Source organism: Dendrobates tinctorius, unplaced genomic scaffold (assembly GCF_039654945.1).
Source record: "Dendrobates tinctorius isolate UK_male_01 unplaced genomic scaffold, ASM3965494v1 ptg000103l, whole genome shotgun sequence".
NCBI lineage: Eukaryota > Metazoa > Chordata > Amphibia > Anura > Dendrobatidae > Dendrobates > Dendrobates tinctorius.
In genome coordinates this window covers 41,313,061-41,335,520 of record NW_027361771.1, presented here as the reverse complement: position 1 = coordinate 41,335,520, position 22,460 = coordinate 41,313,061, and the positions used below count along the sequence as shown (strand labels likewise).

At 43.7% G+C, this 22,460-nt stretch overlaps 1 protein-coding gene across 2 annotated transcripts in view; it reads right to left on the bottom strand.

The window, feature by feature from the left end:
- LOC141100083 (glycine N-acyltransferase-like) overlaps window positions 1–22,460 on the bottom strand; it is a 176,057-nt gene that overhangs the window by 90,958 nt on the left and 62,639 nt on the right. For both annotated transcript variants that reach the window (XM_073588289.1, XM_073588288.1), the window contains 2 exons: window positions 8,941–9,067; window positions 6,391–6,526 (listed from right to left, as the gene is read on the bottom strand). In XM_073588289.1, coding sequence (XP_073444390.1) covers window positions 6,391–6,526; window positions 8,941–9,067 — 263 coding nt within the window. The remainder of the gene's footprint in view (window positions 1–6,390; window positions 6,527–8,940; window positions 9,068–22,460) is intronic.

The window sequence follows — 22,460 nt, the reverse complement described above, 5'->3', positions numbered from 1 at the left end:
CATTGTTCGCGGGTAATAATTGTAATCAGTGATCCCCATCACTAACGTTGTTCAGCGGGTTATCTGCACCTGTAAGCGACAAACGCTGGCCTTTGCAGTGTAGTGCACATGCAGACACGGACATGTAAGGGCATGACACACCAGTTATTGGCCAATCTCATGTGCCAGAGCCTCACGTGTCCCTCTAGTAAGCCGGACTCGGACCGAGGGGCATGACCGAGTCTCGTTCGTTAACGGAATTAAGCTTGCAATGTGTGCATCTGTTCTGTAGCTGGCATGGTTGAGGTTTCCCAGGTGGAGTCGAATTTAACCGTAGGCTCCACTCCTGGTGGTGCCCTTCTGGATATTCCTTTAAGGTTCAGCTTTGCAACCATACTGCCCACGTAAAACAAACACTTTGCCTTCATGAACGCTGTTTGGAGGGTCATGACTCGTGGGAATAACGCCGCCCAATCAGTTAACCTGCTAGAGAGATCCTTCGTTGCTCCCAAGCATGACATCACACTCCCTAGGAAGAAGGTAATGCCACTGTGGCGACCGTACTCCTGGGGGCGACACAAGTGCACTGATGCCCAGCCACTGCTCGATGAATCTGCTGGTACATTGACCCAGACCACTACATTCCCCTCGCACGCTACACGGCCTGAATCTGACCCTGATGAAACTCAGGTTACCCTTCCCATATACAGTTCCATCTTACACGGTGACAAAGAGGAAGCTGCAGATGAAAGTGCAGGTTCGGCCCACCCGCCATCAGACACACCACCGTACTATCAGGGGCCCTGTGCCAGTGCCGTCGCCAACGAGTGGGCCCCCCCTGCTTGCTCAGGATCACAGCACTTGCAAAGTTGAAATACTGTGCAGTGAGATAGAAGATGGGGACGACGAGGAGTCCAGACAAGTAAAGGGATTCCCTAGCGAGGAGACTTATTTGATTGTTTTCAATGTTGGGACAGCAATTTTTGGGGAGCACTATACTCTGGAGAATGATAGATGGGGCCCACCATACACTGGAACATTCCAAAGGTGGACATCAGACACTGGAGCAGCATTTACAGGGCCCATTATAAACTAGAGCATTAGAAATGGGGCCCATTATGTTTGGAGCATTATTTGGGCCCATAAGACAGTGGAGCTTCATCCATGGGGACCAACATATACTGTAGCATTATGTGGAGCTCATCATATACTGTTTCAAACATTATATGGGACCAATGATTCTGTATGGAGAAATAGATGGGCCTCGTCATGAGATGTAAAAAGTGAAGTATTTTTCATTGTACTATACCGCTATTTCTCTGCCGTATCGGAGCATGATGAGTTGTGGTATGTGTTAAAGGGGCGCTCTTTCGCCCAGGGCACATGAAAACCTGGAGCCAGCCCTCCCCCCCACAACTGTAGCCAAATAACCCCCATTTTTCAGTGCGTAACTTGTATTATGAAGTTAATTAAGGTTGACAAGCTTAAGTAAGAAGAATTGATGCTTTTGGCATTCAAATGGGCACTGTTGGTGTGTTTCCTGTCCTCCTCTCACTGCTGACTTTTACTCCCCATTGACTTACATTGGGTTTCGTGTTTCGGGACGACCCCGACTTTTCCCTATAATCGGACGATCTTGCTCGACCCGACTTTTGGAAAAGTCGGGTTTCACGAAATGCGACCCTAAAAAACCAAAAGTCGCTCAACTCTATGTATAATTATGTGCTTAATTGTAAAACACTGGGCAAAACTGTCACTGAAAAAGACCTGGGTGTATGGATGGACGACAACACATTTAGTGGCCAGTGTCAGGCAGCTGCTGCAAAGGCAAATAAAATAATGGGATGCATTAAAAGAGGCATAGATGCTCATGAGGAGAACATAATTTTACCTCTATATAAGTCATTAGTGCGACCACACTTAGAATCCTGTGTACAGTTCTGGTCTCCGGTGTATAAGAAAGACATAGCTGAAGTGGAGCGGGTGCAGAGAAGAGCGACCAAGGTTATTAGGGAACTAGGGGGTTTGCAATACCAAGACAGGTTATTACACTTGGGGTTATTTAGTTTGGAAAATCGAAGGCTTAGGGGTGATTTTATTACAATGCATAAATATATGCGGGGACAATACAAAGACCTTTCTAATGATCTTTTTACTCTTAGGCCTGTGACGGGGACAAGGGGGTATCCTCTACGTCTGGAGGAAAGAAGGTTTAAGCATACTCTCAGATGCGGATTCTTTACTGTAAGAGCAGTGAGACTATGGAACTCTCTGCCATATGATGTTGTAATGAGTGATTCCTTAATAAAATTTAAGAAGGGACTGGTTGCCTTTCTTGAAAAGTATAATATTACATTGTATATACACTGGTTTCCTTAATATTGCGTTGATCCAGGGAACTAGTCTGATTGCCGTATCTGGAGTCGGGAAGGAATTTTTTTCCCCAATGTGAAGCTTACTGTTTGCCACATGGGGTTTTTGGCCTTCCTCTGGATCAACATGTTAGGGCAAGTTAGGATAGGATATGGGTTGAACTAGATGGACTTAAAGTCTTCATTCAACCTTAATAACTACCGTATTTTTCGGACTATAAGACGCACCGGACCATAAGACGCACCCCAATTTTCAGAAAGAAAATAGGGAAAAAAATAATAATGTGTCAAATGGGGGTCCGTCCTACAGTCTGAATTCAGCTTACCTGGGCAGGGATCCGGCACAGGTGGAGGAGTGGTCACAGGGGTCATTCAGTGGTCCAGGCTTGTGCGGTGGCGGCAGGTTGGTTGTGCTGGAGCAGCTGGGCTGTACTGTGGCAGCTGGGCTGTCCTGTGCTGGGGCAGCTGGGCTGGGGCAGCTGCGCTGGGGCAGCTGGGCTGGGGCTGGGGCAGCTGGGCTGGGCTAGCTGTGCTGGGGCAGCTGTGCTGGGGCAGCTGTGCTGGGGCTGGGGCAGCTGGGCTGGGGCTGGGGCAGCTGGGCTGTGCTGGGGCAGCTGGACCGGGGCAGATAGGCTCTGTGGGGTGAGGGTGGCGGCTCTCTGTGCTCTGGTGCAGGGGTGGCGGCTCCGCCGGCATTTTCCTCAAAGCCCGGAGGCCCCCGCACATCCCTTGCTGGCCGCCGCCATTTTGCGGTGGCCTCCGGGAACATGGCTGCCGGGAAGATGGCCGCCGGTCCGGGGACGGCGCATGCGCAGGTTCAGATCTCGTCCCGAGATCTCGGGGGACGAGATCTCGTTGCCGAGATTTGAATCTTAGTGCATGGACAATGAGGTCTTTCACATGCCGGTGGAGGGCAGGGATGGCTTTGCGAGAAAAGACGTGCCGTCTGGGTAGGTCATAGCGTGGGACAGCGTAGGCCATGAACTCATGGAAAGCTTCGCTTTCAACCAAACGGTAGGGCATCATCTCTAATGAGATTAGTTTGGCAATGTAGGCGTTCAAACACAGTGTACGCAGATGAGAGGATTAGTACTTTCTTGTCCTACTCAGATTGTCTGGTAGGGTGAGCTGGACTGAAGAGCTGCATATGGGGAAAGTAGCGGTGGACCGGATGGAGAGGGGATTGGTGATGGTATTGGTGGTGATGGCCTAGATTCAGTGTTGCAAAACCATTGTGATTCCCTGAGTGCTTTGGCCTTGCGACGACACCTCCACATTTAGTGCTGGTCGTGTGCTTAACGGTGGCAGTGGTCTTACAGTGGGGGAAGCGATGTAGCGTCGCTAGCTACCATCAGTCGGAGCAGGTGCACATGTGCTACCTGAGGTTTTGTAGTCCGTCCACGCTTGCAAGTGCATGTTGATTAAATGTCTAAGCATGCAACTGGTATTCAAATTTCTGGTAACCGTTGCCTCATCAGTAGGATTTTGGACAAAGAAGTGCCACACTGCACTCTTCCTACTATGGTATACATTTTCCGGCCTTGCATGCTGTTCTAAGTTGACCATCTGGCCAAGCTGTCCTGCAACTCTTTTAGTTTTTGGTCCACGTTTTTGGACAGCTACGGGCCTGCCAGATAACCGCTTCTGCGATGTCAATGCCTGTTGCGGATCCTTCTCTGTATCTGAACTATTGCCAGCGCCACCCTCCTCCCCCAATGGATACCAATCCGGGTCAAGAACTGGGTCATCCATCACCTCCTCCTCTTCAAAGTCATCTGCACCTTCCTCTTTACCTTCCTCTGTGTCACCGTTTAAGGTGGAATAGTATGCGGGAAGGGGCACCTGAGTTTCATCAGGGTCAGATTCTGGCTCAATAGACTGCGAGGGCAATGTAGTGCTCTGGGTCAATGTACCAGCAGAATCATCTAGCAGTGGCTGTGCATCAGTGAACTCCATGTCAGATTCATCTAGGACTGGGGAATTCAGTATTTAACTGGATAACCCAGGCATGGTATGTGAAAAGAGATCCATAGAGTAATCTGCAGTGTGGGCTGCCGCATCCTTAACCGCTCCCCCCTGCCCACGTACGCGGCCTCTTCCACCATACTTCCTCATGTTTGGGAAAATGTACCAAAAATACCAGCAGAGAGATGGTACTGTATGAGGAGCGTCCAGCTGTGTAAGGTGTATTAAAAAAATTAAATCTACGTATATATTTTGTTAGTAACAGACGCTCTCACAGTATGTATTTGACCGTAATCCAACAAGCAGATATACGGAACTGTATCAGAAGTGTACAGCTGTATACGTTTTTTGTGTAACTAACAATCTTCATATATGTATTTATGGAGTGTCACACACACGCTGACTCTGTATAGATGTGACGGTAATGCAAACGGCAGATATACAATACTGTTTGAGAATTGGACAGCTCTATATGGTGTGTGTATGGAAAATTGTCAATCTCCGTCTATTTTTATACGGACTGACACACGCTGTCTCTGTCTAGTTTTGACCGTGATCAAACAGCAGATATACGAAACTGTTTGAAAAGTGGACAGTTGTCTAAGGTGTAGGTCTGGAAAAATGGAAAATCTCCTCGGCTTGTTTTTCCAGAGTCACACCCAGATAGCTTCTATTTGTCCGTGATACCAGCCGGTACACGGTAGTGTGTGAGGAGCGTACACCGCTATACTGTGTGTGAATGGAAAATTGTCAATCTCTGTCTATTTTTATACAGAATGACACACGCTGTCTCTGTCTAGTTTTGACCATGATCAAACAGCAGATATACCAAACTGTTTGAAAAGCGGACAGCTGTGTAAACTGTAGGTCTGGAAAAATGGAAAATCTCCTCGGCCTGTGTTTCCAGAGTCACACACAGATAGCTTCTATTTGTCCGTGATACAAGGCGGTACACGGTAGTGTGTGAGGAGTGTACACCGCTATGCGGTGTCTGTATGGAAAATTGTCAATCTCCGTCTATTTGTATACAGACTGACACACGCTGTCTCTGTCTAATTTTGACCGTTATCAAACAGCAGATATACGAAACTGTTTGAAAAGTGGACAGTTCTATAAGGTGTAGGTCTGGAAAAATGGAAAATCTCCTCGACTTGTTTTTCCAGAGTCACACACAGATAGCTTCACTGTTTAAAAAGCGGACAGCTCTATAAGGTGTAGGTCTGGAAAAATGGAAAATCTCCTCGGCTTTTTTTTCCAGACTCACACACAGATAGCTTCACTGTTTGAAAAGTGGACAGCTCTATAAGGTGTAGGTCTGGAAAAATGGAAAATCTCCTCGGCTTGGTTTTCCAGAGTCACACACAGATAGCTTCTATTTGTCCGTGATACCAGCCGGTACACTGTAGTGTGTGAGGAGCGTACACCGCTATACGGTGTGTGAAAAAATGAACGCTCAGTAACTCACCAGAACAAAATAATAAAAGTTGGAGTGCTTTGAAAAAAGCAGTTTGAACAGCAGTGTGCACACAGCAATGTAGCTAGCAGCTAGCCTTAAAAGGCAGCCTAATCACCACCAGCGCTGCTGCACACAACAAAAATTGTCCCCTTTCACTGCACACTAACTGTACAGTGAAAAGCGCTATCAGGAGAAGCAATTTTTTTTTCTTCTTCCCTGCTTAACGCTCTCCCTATTCAGAATCAGCAGCAGCAGCACCTATCCCTATTCTAAGATCGGCAGAAGTAAGATGGCGATCAGCGGTCATGGCCTTTTATACCCACTGTGACGCCACACAAAGCCAGCCAATCACTTCAATGCCCTTCTCTAAGATGGTGGTGGCCGCTGCGCATGTCATCGCGTTGCCCACAGTGTGCGTCCTCCATCATTGGCTGAGAAAAGGTGCTGGAAGCATTATTTGAAACGCGACTTTGGCGCTCGGCTCGGCGACCTCATGGCCGACCTCACTCTATGGTCGGGTTTCGATCTGCGAAACCCGACTTTAGCGAAAGTCGGCTATTTTTGAATTTGACCGACCTGTTTCGCTCAATTCTAATTATCACAGATAACGTGTTGTACCTTATTTTTCTCATCTTCTCCAGGATTTCACTCTCTAGTCCAGCTCTCATATATAACAGATTACTTGTGGTATGCATGTGGCTGCCATGTTTGGAGCTGACCTCTTGAAGCACATCAGTCAGTGATGGCTGACAACCTGCAAAATTGTAATTATGAAGCTATAAAAGGACAAAAATGATATGGTAATGTAATGATTTAAAAAAAAAAAAGATACTAAGCATTACACTACAAAAGGTAAACTATATGAATAAGGGACAGTGGAAAACATACCACTAACACTGCAGCCCTATTAATAGGGGGCCACTGCCATCTAAAGAGTGTTGTTGTTAAGGAGTCAATTAAATAGTACAGATTTTGGGGGGTAACAATTCCACTTAGGTTTTGTCTGATATTGAATCATACTCAACTGAAGTAAATGGAGCTGAACTGCAATATTAGATACAATTTATATAGACAAAAGTGCTGCTGTTTCTTCTTAACCCCTTCATGACTGGAAGTATTTTCAGTTTTGCATTTTCATCTTTTGCTCCCCTTCTTCCCAGAGCCAAAAGTTTTTTATTTCTCCGTCAATATGGCCCTGAGGACTTGTTTTTTGTTGGACAATTTGTACTTTTGAAGGACACCATTGGTTTTACCATGTTGTATACTAGAAAACAGAAAAAAAATTCCAAGTGCGGTGAAATTGCAAAAAAAGTGCAGTCCCTCACTTGCTTTTGTTTGTCTTTTTTACTAGGTTCACTAAATACTAAAACTGACCTGCCATTATGATTCTCCAGGTTATTACGGGTTCCTAGACACCAAATAAGTCTAGGTTCTTTTTTATCTGTGTGGTGAAAGAAAATGTCAAACTTTGTTAAAATAAGATAAAAAAATCGCTCCATTTTCCGATACTCGTAGCGTCTCCATTTTTCGTGATCTCGGGTTGGGTGAGGGCTTATTTTTTGTGTGCAGAGCTGACATTTTTATTGATACCATTTTGTTTCCAAAATTATACTGATGTAAATTAAACGTGTTATTTATTAAGTATCGTGTGACATATCTCTCTGATTTAAGGGCATAAAAATTAAAATTTTGAAAATTGCTAAATTTTAAAAATTTTCCCCATATTTCCTTTTTTTCATACATAAACGCATGTCATATCGAAGAAATTTTACCACTAGCATGAAGTATAATATGTCACAAAAAAACAGTCTCAGAATCAGCGGGATCCGTTAAAGCGTTCCAGAGTTATAACCACATAAAGTGACAGTGGTCAGAATTGTAAAAATTGGCCTGGTCATTAAGCTGCAAATTGGCGCCGTCACTAAGGGGTTGAGGGAATCACTGGACTGTACCGACTGTAACTAGAATATTGCAATGATCTTTCTCTATTCTGCCCTAACATTAGGTTCTACCCTGATTATCTCAAAGAACAAAATCATTTGAATCTAAACCCTATTATATTTGAGAAATCTTGCCAACCTTTTTTCCAGTTTTGATAAAATCTTGTCACTTCCAATTGCCGACCCTGTTCTGCCCACTCTGTGCAGCAACATATTTTAAGTGCTGTTCCAGCTATGGCCGTTAGATGTCATAGTTGCCTTTCTCTTTCTTATTCATGTGTTTGGAATCTTCTGTTCCCCCAAATGGTTAACTGTTCAGAACCGCCCCTTCTTCCAGCCCCGGTTTTGCAGCATGTAACCATTCCTGCCAAACTCCTAAGTAGCCCACATGTGTTCAGCTCCATGCAAAACCACTGCTTATAAAATGTGGATTCCGGTAAGGTTCAATGTATTGATGTAAAATATGCTATGCATCTGTGTTAGCTGGCTATAATGCATGCCTCAGGATGTTTGCAATGCATGTTCAGCTCCTGCTAGTACACTGCATGATAGTTATATGCATCCTCTGTTCAGTGAGTGCAAAGCGGGCAGCCATTAATTGTTTTAGATATCTTTCTCTTTTACTACTGTGTATGTTGTATTGCTCAGCTTCTATAATGCATGCTACCGATATAACAGCATCCTGTATCATTGCTACTATTGTCATAGTACCTTGTATTGCTGTGATTACCTGCCAGTATTTGTGTATTGTATATTATCTACCAGTACTGACATGCTGCAGTTTCTGTTACTTATAGTTTTTACCTGAATCATCCACATTTTGTACAACAATCTGCTGAATCATCCATAACTGTGTTCAATAACCTTTGATATTATCTACTACTGTGTTCTACTATACCATCTGTTATCATCTCCCGTTGTTGTCCATATCATCCCAATAAATATAGACTTAAGCACCCATACAGTCTTGTTTCTTGGAGTGGATGAAAGGTTAAGCCCTATGCTGAAATCCACACAGCATCATACATGGAAGAAAGCAGAACAGACCCTGTGGTAGTTGCGTGGTCAGCCATCTCAGTAGGTTTGCCACTGACTAGTTGCTGTTGTTGTCATCATTACAGCAACATTTTACTTATTATTGTCCCTAAATGCGGGGCACACAGTGATATCACTCACAATCAAACAGATATCTCCCTTGCATATTGTATATTACCAAGACTATTATTACCTTGTATCTGTAACTCCTGCTTCCAGTTCACAGTTTGTGGATCTTCGAGGAATTGTTGCAAACCTTGTGGGTCTTTACTGAAGAGAAAATATGTGTTGCTGTAACGATCTGATGGGTCTGTCATTTCCTATGGAAGAAAAAGCTTTATGTACTTATAGCCTTGTTTGATTATAGTCAGGGACATTTTATTGGTATTCTGATGGATGGGGGCAGCTACAAAGGGGCAGATTGCTCTTTTTGTGCTACTACTGTTAGCAATACATATAGTATAATGATCTAATATATACTTACCTTGTAATGTCTTCACATCCTGTTCCGTCCACATGTGTCAGGATCCCAGAATTCGAGGTGGCAGAAGTTCACCGACCGCCATAGTGGGAAACCCAAGTGATGGGTGTCTCACAAACACACACACACACTCTGTATATGCCGTATGCATCACACAAAAACACTGTATACGCCGTACGCAGCCTCTTGCGCAGTACCACCAGCTTAACACTGTCGCAAACACGCCGCCGCCGGGATCAGCCGAATGATTCACTGACCGCTGCCATCTTTATACAGGAGGAGCTTATGCACAGTTTTAATGTGACCGCCGCTATCTGTCTGCACAATTATGGTGGCGGTCTGATTTACTGCGCCTGCGTGAATTCCGCTCAGGCGCAGTGAATCATTTGGCTGATCTTGGCGGCAGATGCGTGATGTGTCTACAGGAAGCTGGTCACATTAACTGAGTTTTCCCACGAACGAATGTTGTCTATGTCTGACCGTGAACGGAGCATACCACATCTCCTAAGCAGGGGAAGAAGCAAAAGACAATACTAACATTACAGCAGGGGATCAGAGAGGATTCATTTTGTGAGGTAAAATATTTCACTGACTGTTTTTAACCCCTTTCTGACATTAGACGTGTTATCCCGTCCATGAAACCCGTGACATTCTGACCATGGACAGGATAGTACGTCATCTCTATTGGCCGCACACAAAGGGGGGTGCGTGGCCGATCGAGGCCGGATGTCAGCTAATTCTCACAGCTGACACCTGGCACTAAGTGCCAAGAGTGGTCACGGACATCTCCTGGCACTTTAACCCCCGGCACACTGCGATCAAACATGATTGCAGCATTCTGGTGGCATAGGGAAGCATCGCACAGGGAGGGGGCTCCCTGCGTGCTTACCTGAGACCCTTAGAACAGAGCGATGTGATCGTGTTGTTCTGAGGTTCTCCTCCCTGCAGGCCCCCAAATGCAAGATGGCCACGGGGTCCTTCTGCGTCCTGCAGGGAGGTGGCTTGTCAATTCCTACTGAGAGCAGGCACCAGCAAGCCTCCTGCACTGCCTGTCAGATCGCTGATCTGACTCAGTGCTGTGCAAAGTGTCAGATCAGCGATCTGACTTTGCATAGTAATGTCCCACCCTGGGACAATGTAAAAAAGTAAAAAAAAATATTATACTGTGCAAAAATATTTTTAAAAAATTCCTAAAGAAAACAATAAAAGTACACATATTTAGTATCGCCGTGTCCGTAATGACCCGCCCTATAAAACTGTCCCACTAGTTAACACCTTCACTGAACACCATTAAAAAGAATGAAAGGCAAAAAACAATGCTTTATTATCATACCGCTGTACAAAGCTGGAATAACATGCAATCAAAAAGACGGATATAAATAAACACAATACCGCTGAAAACATCATCTTGTCCCGCAAAAAATGAGCCACCATATTGCGTCATCATCGAAAAAATAAAAAAGTTACAGCTCTCAGAATAAAGCGATGCAAAAACAATTATTGGTTATAAAAAATAGTTTTTATTGTATAAAAGCACCAAAACTGATAAAAAGATATAAATGAGATATCGCTGTAATTGTACTAACCCGAAGAATAAAACTGCTTTATCAATTTTACCACGGAACGGTATAAATGCCCCCCCAAAAGAAATTCATGAATTGCTGGTTTTTGTTCATACTGCCTCCCAAATATAATAAAAAGTAATCAAAAAATGTCATGTGCCCGAAAATGGTAACAATAAAACCGCCAGCTTGTCCTGCTAAAAACAAGATCTTACATGAAATATAGAAAAATGTGGTGATGCAAAAACTATGTTTTGCAATAAAAAGCGTCTTGTGACAGCTGTCAAGCATAAAAACCCGCTATAAAAACCCGCTCTAAATAGTAAATCAAACCCTCCTTTATCACCCCCTTAGTTAGGGAAAATAATAAAATAAAAAAGTATTTATTTCCATTTTCCCATTAGGGTTAGGGTCTGGGCTAAAGTTAGTGTTATGGCTAAAGTTAGGGTTGGGGCTAAAGTTAGGGTTAGGTGTTGTGAGCTCATCTGTTCATTCATCTTTTGTGTCCGAGGATCTCCCTCTTCTGGTGAAGGAAGGTAGTGAGGCTGATTACCAAACACCTGATCAGGTGGATGGTGACTGGGTAACGGGAACTTCTGACTGGATATAAGGCAGCCGACGCCCTTCTGAGTTGCTGATGATTTCTCTGCTGGATTCTTGGAGACCAGTCTGATTCCTGCTTCCCAAAGATAAGTTTTTGCTCTGCTATTGAACTTATTAGTTTTGGTTTTGTTTACCTTGTTTTTTGGAGTTCAGCCATCCCCGGCCGGGGATGTGCTGGATTCTTTTTCCTTGATCAGTGTTCTCTTTTGCTCTGCTTCCAGAATATTCTGAGTGCTGATATAGGGTTTGAAGTCTAGTGACTTCAGGGTCCTTTTTGCTAATCAGTTGTGTTGGTAATGTTTTTAGCAGGATTTTATCGGATTGCAGACAGCAGCTTTTCTATCCTGTTCTTTTTAGTTAGCTTGGGCCCCATCGTTTGCTCAACCTATCTTTCTATCTGTGTTAGTGTTTTCATCTTGCTTCACTGTCACTATATGTTGGGGGCTGCCTATTGCTTTGGGGCAGTCAGTTTTTCCCTTTTCTCTCTTTAGGCTTATGTAGATCTCTGGCTGTGACGAGGTGTCTAGGATCACCGTAGGAACACTCCACGGCTACTGCTAGTTGTGTGATAGGAATAGGGGTCTGCAATCCGCTAGTTTCCAATCTCTCTGTTTTTCTGGGCTGAGCTTGTGTTTTGTTTTTTCCTCCTCGGTGACTCAATCATAACAGTTAGGGTTGGGGCTAAAGTTAGGTTTAGAGATGGGGCTAAAGTTAAGGTTAGGGTTGGGGCTAAAGTTAGGGTAAGGGTTGGGGCTAAAGATAGGGTTAGGGTTGGGGCTAAAGTTAGGGTTAGGGTTTGGATTAGGGTTGGGATTAGGGATAGGGTTGGGATTAGAATTAGGGTTGGGATTAGGGTTAAGGTTGGGATTAGGGTTAGAGTTGAGATTAGGGATATGGTTGGGATTAGGGTTAGGGGTGTGTTAAGGTTAGGTTTGTGGTTAGGGTTATGGTTAGGGCTGGGATAAGGGTTAGGTGAGTGTTGGGGTTAGGGCTGGAGTTAGAATTGGGGTTTTCCACTGTTTAGGCACATCAGGGGCTCTTCAAACGAGACATAGCATCCAATCTCAATTCCAGCCAATTCTGCGTTGATAAAGTCAAACGGTGCTCCTTCCCTTCCAAGCTCTGCTGTGCGCCCAAACAGCGATTTACCCCCACATATAGGGTATCGGCATATTCAGGACAAATTGGACAACAACTTTTGGGTCTAATTTCTCCTGTTACCCTTGTAAAAATAAAAACTTGGGGGCGAAAAGATCATTTTTGTAAAAATATATGATTTTTTATTTTTAAAGCTGTACGTTATAAACTTCTGTGAAGCACTTAAGGGTTCAAAGTGCTCACCACACATCTAGATAAGTTCCTTAGTGGGTCTAGTTTCCAAAATGGTGTCACTTGTGGGGGGTTTCCACTCTGTAGGCACATCAGGGGTTCTCCAAACGCAACATGGCATCCGATCTCAATTCCAGCTAATTTTGCATTGAAAACTCAAACGGCGTTCCTTCCATTCCGAGCTCTGCCATGCTCCTAAACAGTGGTTTACCCCCACATATGGGGTATCAGCATATTCAGGACAAGTTGTACAACTTTTGGGGTCCAATTTCTCCTGTTACCCTTGGTAAAATGAAAAAAAAATGGACATGAAGTAATTTTCATTTTTTAAAACGTTCCAAAAATTCCTGTGAAGCACCTGAAGGGTGAATAAACTTCTTGAATGTGGTTTTGAGCACCTTCAGGGGTGCAGTTTTTGGAATGGTGTCACTTTTGGGTATTTACTATCATATAGACCCCTCAAAGTGACTTCAAATGTGATGTGGTCATGAAAAAAAAGGTGCTGTAAAAATGAGAAATCGCTGTTTAACTTTTAACCCTTATAACTTCCTAACAAACAAAAAAATTGGTTCCAAAATTGTGCTGATGTAAAGTATACATGTGGGAAATGTTACTTATTAAGTATTTTAAGTGACATATCTCTGTGATTTAAGGGCATGAAAATTCAAAGTTGGAACATTGCAAAATTTTCAAAATTTTTGGCAAAATTTCAATTTTTTTCTCAAATAAATGCAAGTTATATCAAAGAAATTTACCACTACCATGAAGTTCAATATGTCATGAGAAAACTTTGTCTGAATCACCAGGATCCATGGAAGCGTTCCAGAGTTATTACCTCATAAAGGGACAGTGGTCAGAATTGTAAAAATTGGCCTAGTCATTAACGTGCAAACCACCCTTGGGGTAAAGGAGTTAAACAATATTTTACCTCACAAAATGCATCCTCTGCGATCTCTTGCTGTAATGTCAGTATTGTCTTTTGCTTCCTCCCCTGCCCAGGAGCTGTGGTATGTTCTGTACACGGTCAGACACAGACAATTTAAAATGAACTTTCGTTCGTGGGAAAACCCCTTTAAAAAGTAAATATCAACACCAGCATTTCCTAAAAAGTAAACCAATGACAATGAAAGGAAAGCAGCAAAGGCACAACATCGAAGACAACAACTGGCAAATGAGACTCTTGAAGAGCAACAGCATCACTGGGACAAAAACAATGCATATAAGTGTAGGCGTCAAGCACATGAGTCCCCTGATGCAAAAGTCATTAGATTATCACAGGATGCCATTAGGCAACAACAGCGCTGTATACAGAAATCTGCAGTCTTTACAGCAACACCATGCTTACAAGATGACCCATTGGAACCAGCACATCACACCGCCGAGTCTACAACTTCAAAGTGTATGAGGTTAACTAAGAAGGCATTTTCCCAAAGTAAGCTACTTCAGGAACAATGTCCATTGCCCACAGCATGAAGATTGTCAGACGATGCAGAAGCACACCGTCTACAGCGACAAGCTGAAACAAAGCCAGAGAGAACTGCGACTACAACAGCTACGACAAATGAACATCCGCCGGCAAATAAGTCACATACACAAAGAAAGACATGAACTTCAACTACAGGCAAAAAATGTAACCCATGATGAAAACACAATTCACCAACACAGCTGCGGTCCCATGAACCATTTATGTCAAAGTTGTCAATCTTTGAATTTTGGAGCTGAGATACCTTCCGATGGAAAGTTTACTCAGTGCTATCAGAAGGGGAGAGTCCATCTACCCATACTCCAGTGTCCAGAAGAATTCAAAAAGTTGATTACAGGAGAAAGTGAATTCAACAAAAATTTCATGGACAATATTCGCAGTATCAACAGTTCTTTTGCCTTTGCCTCCATGGGAGCAAGTATTTCACCACCACCTGGATATGGCCCATACTGTTTTCGCATATATGGACAGATCTATCATTGAACAGGCACACTACATCCAACAGATGAAGACCAACCAAAATTTGCTCAACTTTATATACTGGATACTGCTAATGCAAATAAACTCAGACTCAAAAAAAAAGAAAAGAAAAAATGTCATCCTACATTGATGAACCTTATTGCTGAGCAACTGAATGCTATCAATCCATTTGCTGCTGGGAGAGCACATGGGGTACACAGGTCAAAAAAGAGATGACATGAGAGGAGACGACAGCAGATGGGGGAGAGTGAAAGTGCACAGGGGTGAGAGAGAGCACAGGGGGGAGACAGCTCAAATGGGACAGCACATGAGGGGAGAACACAGCACAGGAAGGAGAGAGACAGCAGACAAGGGGGATAGCACATGGGGTAGACAGGTCAAAGAAGAGAACACAGATGGGAGAAGTCAGCACATGGGGAAAGAGAGAGTGGTTAGGTGGGTGAGCACATGGGGGGAGAGATTCTCAATGCTGCAAATCCTGCCCCCATCATGACACTACCTCCCTCCCGATGCAATAGAATCGGGCCTCCATCTAGTATAACATACGATATAATGAACTGATCACTGGAAAGGCAGTGCAGCTAAGCCAGGTAGGACTGGTTTAAATCCTAGTACTGCAGGTCTGAATTAGATTCCCCAGGCTGGCTTTGACTAAGAACCTGAAAATGGGTTCACCTTGTGTCAGTCTGCTGGGGGTTGAGCAGAGTGGAGTGACTAGCCAAAATTGTGAGCTGTAGCTGGGAAAGAGACAAGCCAGAGTTTCCATCTGAATAGAGACTGCATGGGTCTGCTGAGAAAGCTGAGCAGTTTGTGTGTTGGAGCTGCAGAGTAACTTGTCAGTTTGAACTATGCATGGAGTTGAACACTTCTTTTTGGAACAGGAAGATGCTGTAGCTCGGGCTGAAGGTGATACTGAAACTGGTAGGTCCATACCTCTCCAGTGTATAAATGTTGCTCCAGAATAAAGGACTGTAATCTGTTTGGTGAGCCCGCACTGACTTATGAACTTGCTGAATTAACTGTTTATTTGCTGTTAGAAATTGGTGCCCAGAAGAGGCTGCTTTGGCTATGAATCACTTGGAGTTTTGAGAAAGCAATAAAACTGCACATCTGGACCAAACCAAATTACCTGTGTGAATGCTACCTACTGCTCAGTGTGAATCCCTACAGCAACTACATCTTTCCTTAGTTTAATAACAACAAGGGTCTCGTAAATTATAGGTGAAATGGAGACAAGGGAAAACCCTGCTCCAACACCCAATGCAAAAGCTCAAAAACTGATGTAAAACCAGGAGAAGCAAAAGAGCATGCAATCATTTAAATATAAAAATATCAAAATTCTTTATTAAATAACAATGTTACAACATAGATATGAATGAGGTGCTCATAAAAAGTGTGGGCAATAAATCCCAAAAATCACCTCCCAAACCTCCCCAAGCTGAAAAATTTCCGCATGCAGCGCATCTGCTCCACCGATGACCGATTTGAAAGACAAGCCCATGATGTAAGTGACCGCTTCCTGAAGAGGGGTTATAGTCGCAGGTGTGTTAAGATGGGCTATAATAGGGCAAGACATAACCCACGTAGTGGTCTTTTACAACCAATCAAGAAGAGTGTTACCTCTAATAGAGATGGACCTATACGATTCATCTCTACATTTAACCATGAATGGCGCAACATGTGCGCCATCTTACAAAAACATTGGCCTATTTTGGAGATGGATTCATCCCTGAGGTCGGTCCTGGGGCATTCCCCATCCATGACGCCATGTCGTTCTAAGAATTTGGGCGACCTTTTGGTATGTAGTCATTATGTACCTACCCTTAAAAATCCCTTTGGGTCCAGTGGTCCGTTATGGGGATCCTTCTCATGTGGACATTGCCTGGCTTGCGCCAATGTCCTGCGCTGTTCCACCTTCAGCTCCTCGGATGGTGGGAGAGAATTTAAGATCAAGAAAAGGATATCACGTGGCACGACAAATGTTATATACTATGCCACATGTCCGTGTCCTAAAATTTATATTGGACTTACCACCAGGGAGTTGAGGGTGCGGGACATTGGCGCAGCCAGGACTGCATCTGACCCTTCAGAACTTAAAACTATCCCTCGACATTTTCGGGCATACCACAACTGCGATGCGGGATTGTTAAAAGTTAGGGGGATTGATGTCCTGCACATGGGAGTAAGGGGAGGTGATTATAAAAAGGTCCTCGTGCAAATGGAGGTCAAGTGGATTGTCCAACTGGACACCATGAGTCCGAGAGGCCTTAATGAGTTTCTAAGCTTCACTCCATTTTTATAATCATTATGCCAATTGATACCTTTCCCCTGTTTTTCGCAACTTTTCCTTGGCATGTTTGGAATTGATATGAAGGGATACAGGTTTCCTTGTTGTATTCGCATGACTGTATATTTCCCATGCTGCTCGGCAGTGGCTGCTTTTATAATTATTTTGTTTTTATTTTGTATTTACTGATTTTTATCTTTGTCTATTCCTTTAGTTATCACACAGTGTGTCCCTGTATGGCCTTGGATTCTCATTACATTGTGGACCCGATAAACCATCTACTACAATCAAGCGTCTTATGGAACTTATCATATATTCAGTCAGTGGTTATTATGCTTTATTGATGTCTTATATATATATGGGGACATTGTCTCCTCTATTACTGGAGTACTTTGATTAGCATGCTTCATTGGACTAATTATATGTTCATTTGATGTATTTACTGTTATTTATTTATTGCTGTATACCTATTGCATTGTCATATATCTATTGAGGTGGTTTATATTATATTTCTGACTTTATTGCATATATATATCCTCTACTGAGGCTGCTTTTTCATCTATGTATAGTTCCATATGATGTCAGAGGGTTAATTTACATATTTGTATTACTTCTAGTAAAGTGGTCTTTTATCTTTATGTATATTCATATATGACCTTAGTGAGCTAATATACATATTGCCCTGGCCCGTTGTTTAGATTTTGGGCTGTATGTTGATCCACTGCCCTACGACTGTGCGCATCGCCTTGCCACCTGTGGCTCCACCTTGTGGCCGGCGACTATGTGCACGGTGCGCTCTACACCGGGCCTCCCGGCGCGTGCACACTGTGTTAGATGCCTTTCCGCGGTGAAGGACCTGCAGATGTCATGGCGCATGCGCCACAAGCGCCGATACCATTGGAAGATACCGGTCACATGACCAGGGTCAAGGGCTATTTTAAGGCCCTACTGGGACATCCTGAGTTATCTCCTCCTTGACAAAGCGGCGAGGGACGTCGCGAAACGCGCGTCGGGGGTTCCACAGCTGGGCGCTCCTCTCCCTTCCCTCCCTGGTAAGTCGTTACATTGGTTTCCTGTGATTTTTTTATGGGTACTTTTTCATGGTAGGATTTTACCAACCCCTCTAGCAGACAGCACTGGAATCGTACTTAGCCACTGATCCTTAGTGATTTATTTCCTGGATGTTGAAATGGTACTTTTATATGTGACAAGACATGTGCTATGTTCCCATTTTACCACTCACCGGGTTTTCTAGCTTGGGGAGGTTTGGGAGGTGATTTTTGGGATTTATTGCCCACACTTTTTATGAGCACCTCATTCATATCTATGTTGTAACATTGTTATTTAATAAAGAATTTTGATATTTTTATATTTAAATGATTGCATGCTCTTTTGCTTCTCCTGGTTTTACATCTTTCCTTAGTTTATTGTATACCAAAGTTAAGAAAAGGGTTCTTCATAAGTCATAATTTACTAATATGGTTCATGTTTGAAAATTGCCTCAATCTTCAGCCTTTAAAGGGTTGTCCACTATTAGAAAACTCTAACTTAATTATTTCAGGTCCCCAATTAAAACAAGTACAATCTATACTCACCCTCAGCAGAAGCGCCATTCCAGGGATGTTGGGTGCCTCTGTTCCAGGAAAGTGACATGACTTGTTGTGTCACATGCAGCCTGCAGCCAATGATTGGCCGCTCATCAGCTGCAAAACATCAATATTCCTTCAGGGTGAACGTCCGCTCTGAAGAAATAGTAAAGGCTTCAGCTGAAGAGCAGCTCATCTTCAGGATCAACGGTGACACCATCACTAGAACGGCACCACTGCAGGAAGTAAGTAGAGATTGTTATAATTATAATTGGGGTCCTGAAATGATTAAGCTAGGGTTGACACCTTTAAGCTTCAGCTCCAGGAAGATCCTGTTCTGGTTTCTGACCCAAGATAATACAGGGTTTTCTATGTCATCACATGAACAGAACTGTGTTACAGGGGCTTTCTAAATGTTCATTGCAATAACCAAGCCAACACCCTTTTTCGTCTATAAATTGGCTGTGATGGAGAAAGGGGCTGGCTTAGTTTTTTTAAATGAGCTGTCAGTCCACCGTTTTCACACACAGCATGGGTCAATAGCTGACACAGCAAATACTGTACTATTCCACAAACTGGAAAAGGAGCAACCAGAGGAACTTGTGACCTGAAGCAAGATCTGTGCACTGTATGAAAGTGTTATTTCCGCTCTACTTGTTGCACCATATGAGTATGTCTGTAACTGTGTTGCGCACAGATGTACCATCTCAGTCGCTTGCAGAAAAACGATCTTCAAGTGATTATGGAACTGAACCAGTGAAGTAACTAGTTATGTTACAGCATGTTATGTTCCTGCTGTTTATTACTTGTGAGCACTAACTCTTTGGGTAATTGGGCAGCCTGATAGAAATGCCTTATTACTATGACCCTTACGTAGGTGTGCAGTAAGTCTGGCAAATTTCGCTATATGTTGTATATATTATTTAACCGTTTTATTGTAGGGAAATGTTTGTGAGTACAGTATAATTGATGCATGCACTGATCTTTGGTTAAGGTCAGAGGAAAGGCCGTAATTGGCTTTCATGCAGCCGTAGGCACTGTAAGTGGTAGGGGGCCTCAAGAACTGGATGACACACCATTCTGGTCAGAATGGGCATAAAACATAAAAATTATCCCAAAAGTTTAGATACTCTTTAAAGTGGATATCTCAAGTTTGAAAGTTACTCCCTATCCCATGGATAGGGAATAACTTTCCAATTACTGTGGGTCCAACCGCCGTGGTTCCCACCGATCCTGATGATCGGGGATCTGAAGAGCCCCGATTGAATGAAGCAGAGGCATCTTGGCTACTGCTCCATTCATTCTAATGGGAACGCTAAAGATTAGCAGAGCGCTGCGCTCGTTAATCTCCGGCACACCCATTAAGAATGAATGGAGCAGTAGCACGGATAATCGACCTCTGGTCCAGTTCTCAGAAATAATAATAATAATAATTTTATTTCTATAGCGCCGACATATTCTGCAGCACTTTACATTTCAGAGGGGACTGGTACAGATGATAGACATTACAGCATAACAATAATCACATAGATCATAACAGATACCAAGAGGAATGAGGGCCCTGCTCGCAAGCTTACAATCTATGAGGGAAAAAGGGGAGACACGAAAGGTGGGTGGTAACAGATGCCTTCATTGTTCCGAAATGCTGTGGTCCGACCACCAGCAGAGTGAATAACTTTCCAACTTAAAACAACCCCTTTAAAAAACATTAAAGGGGTTGTTGGTCTAAAACTATAAATCTGAAGTCACTCTCTGTGACTGCAGAATTGTAAATCCTCACAACAAGCAGTGCATGCGGTGGGAGGATTCACAAATCTACAGTCACGAAGAGTGACTGCAGATTTGTAATTTTAGACCAGACAGCCCCTTTGACACTGCAGCTGATAATGGGAAACTGATTATCAATCTATCTAAACAGGCTGTCAATCACCCAATGCACGAGGAAAACATTCTTTTGTTGGGTGAAATGAATTTTAAGCTTACTGAAAGGGAGTCTGTCACCCCAAAATGACAATTAGACTTCATAAAGATTTACATAGCAGACATAGCACCTACTAAAATAATACCAGACATAAACAGATTTAAGTGATATTTCCTGAAAAAGCAACATTTATTTAATATGTAAATGAAGACACTTCTGTGCATCCTTGTTGTGGCTTAATGTCACAATCCATTTTTGGATTCTTGGTAGCTCTGGTTCCACTCTGTTTTAAATGTAGCTTTTATCCTTTCAGGACCAGCGAGGGTTAATGTCAGTTTTTCCCCAGCTGGCAATCTGTTGTAACCACAGAGTTGTTAGGGCAGCTGATGTGGGTTGTGACCACTCCCACCATTCTTTAAATGGTCACTTGATGCATCAGCTGACTGTTGGTGATAGGGCTCCTCTTTTGAGACCAGCCTTGCAGTGGCAGCTCTCTGGTGTCTGGCTCTCTGGTGTCTGCTGTTTCTGGAGTTTGGAGTCCGGCTTCTGTGTCATCTGCAGTGTGGAGCTTGGCAGCGGAGTCTGGAAGCTAAGTGTGGTGTTTTTTCCTCATCCCTTTCATGTTTGTCACTGTCCCCTGTGTGGTACTATCTGCAGAGGGGAGGCTAGCACCCCTTGCCAGCCAGTGCACTAGCCAGGGCAGTGCTAGTTGACAGTGACGGACGGGGTTCCTGACAGCGGTGGGGGAAAGGACCCACTTAGGGCGTTAGTGGAGTGCAGGGACAGGTTCAGGTTTGAGCTCAGGTGGTGACCATTCCCCATTTCCCTATCAGTAGGGCCTTCCTCTCCCCATTTCCATTACATTGTGTGTGTGTTGCGCCGTCCGCTGACCAACCCCCCGTTGGGTCGTGTCTCATCATGACACTTAAGCCTTGGTGCATCATTATGACCTAACATTTGAAAGTCAAAGGGAACTTGTCACCAGGCTTTCCCTATATGAAGTATGGCCAGCACCTATAAACCTTCTGCTACAGCATGTTAGAATGCTGTATGTATGTCCCCAATCTCCTATGCAAGGCACAAAAAATAGGTGTTATTATACCCACAGACACCGCAGTACAGTTTGATGGGCGTCTCTGGTCTTGATCTGATGTCTCGTCTCTTTTTACAATAATCCCCCTCCTTCCCTGCTTCATGTGGATGATGCGTTCTACGTCACCATCCGGCATTACCCCAGCTGCGATCACCAGCTTGAGGGTACCTTCGTCACTGGAAACCTTCACCATGATTCAGACTCCACAGGAACCCCACCCTGAAGAGTCACAAAAACTCTGCCAGGCCATTCCCAAATCCCAAACACGATTGGAGGGTACCATCTACTTGATGCACAAAACCCCACCACAATTTTCCACTAACTCCAAGAACCCTTTGCACTGCCACAACGAGCATCACTTGACTCCTCAATGATTCGAGTTATTCCTCCAGACAAGCGTCCTTTCCACACCCTGATGAGTCCTCAAGATCCAAAGGTCAATACCGACTGCATTCAGATGCACGCCATTGTTGCACCAAAACTTTCCCTGTCATCAAAATCAGTATGCCTAACCACAACGTCACCTTTTCTTGCTATAAAATTCCCAACCTGCATATTTACTTTAATTCTTATTTTATTATTTTTTTAAATGGGTCTGGCAGCTTCCCACAACTTTCTAGGGGCAATGTCTGATGAAACGATCTTCAATTTAGAATAGTATAACCACAGTACAACACCAAGGTCATTAGCCCCAACATGTAACACTAAAACCTCAGGATAATAATCCGACTGAGCGCAACAATGAAATTCTGGTAACACTTGTCACCAGCTCATGCCTTGTACCCCAAGCCACCGAACTACCACCTTATTCCTCGACAAACCCATCGTACCACCTCTCTGTGCACATCCGCCCTAACTGCCCCAATATACAAATGAATGCACTAACAT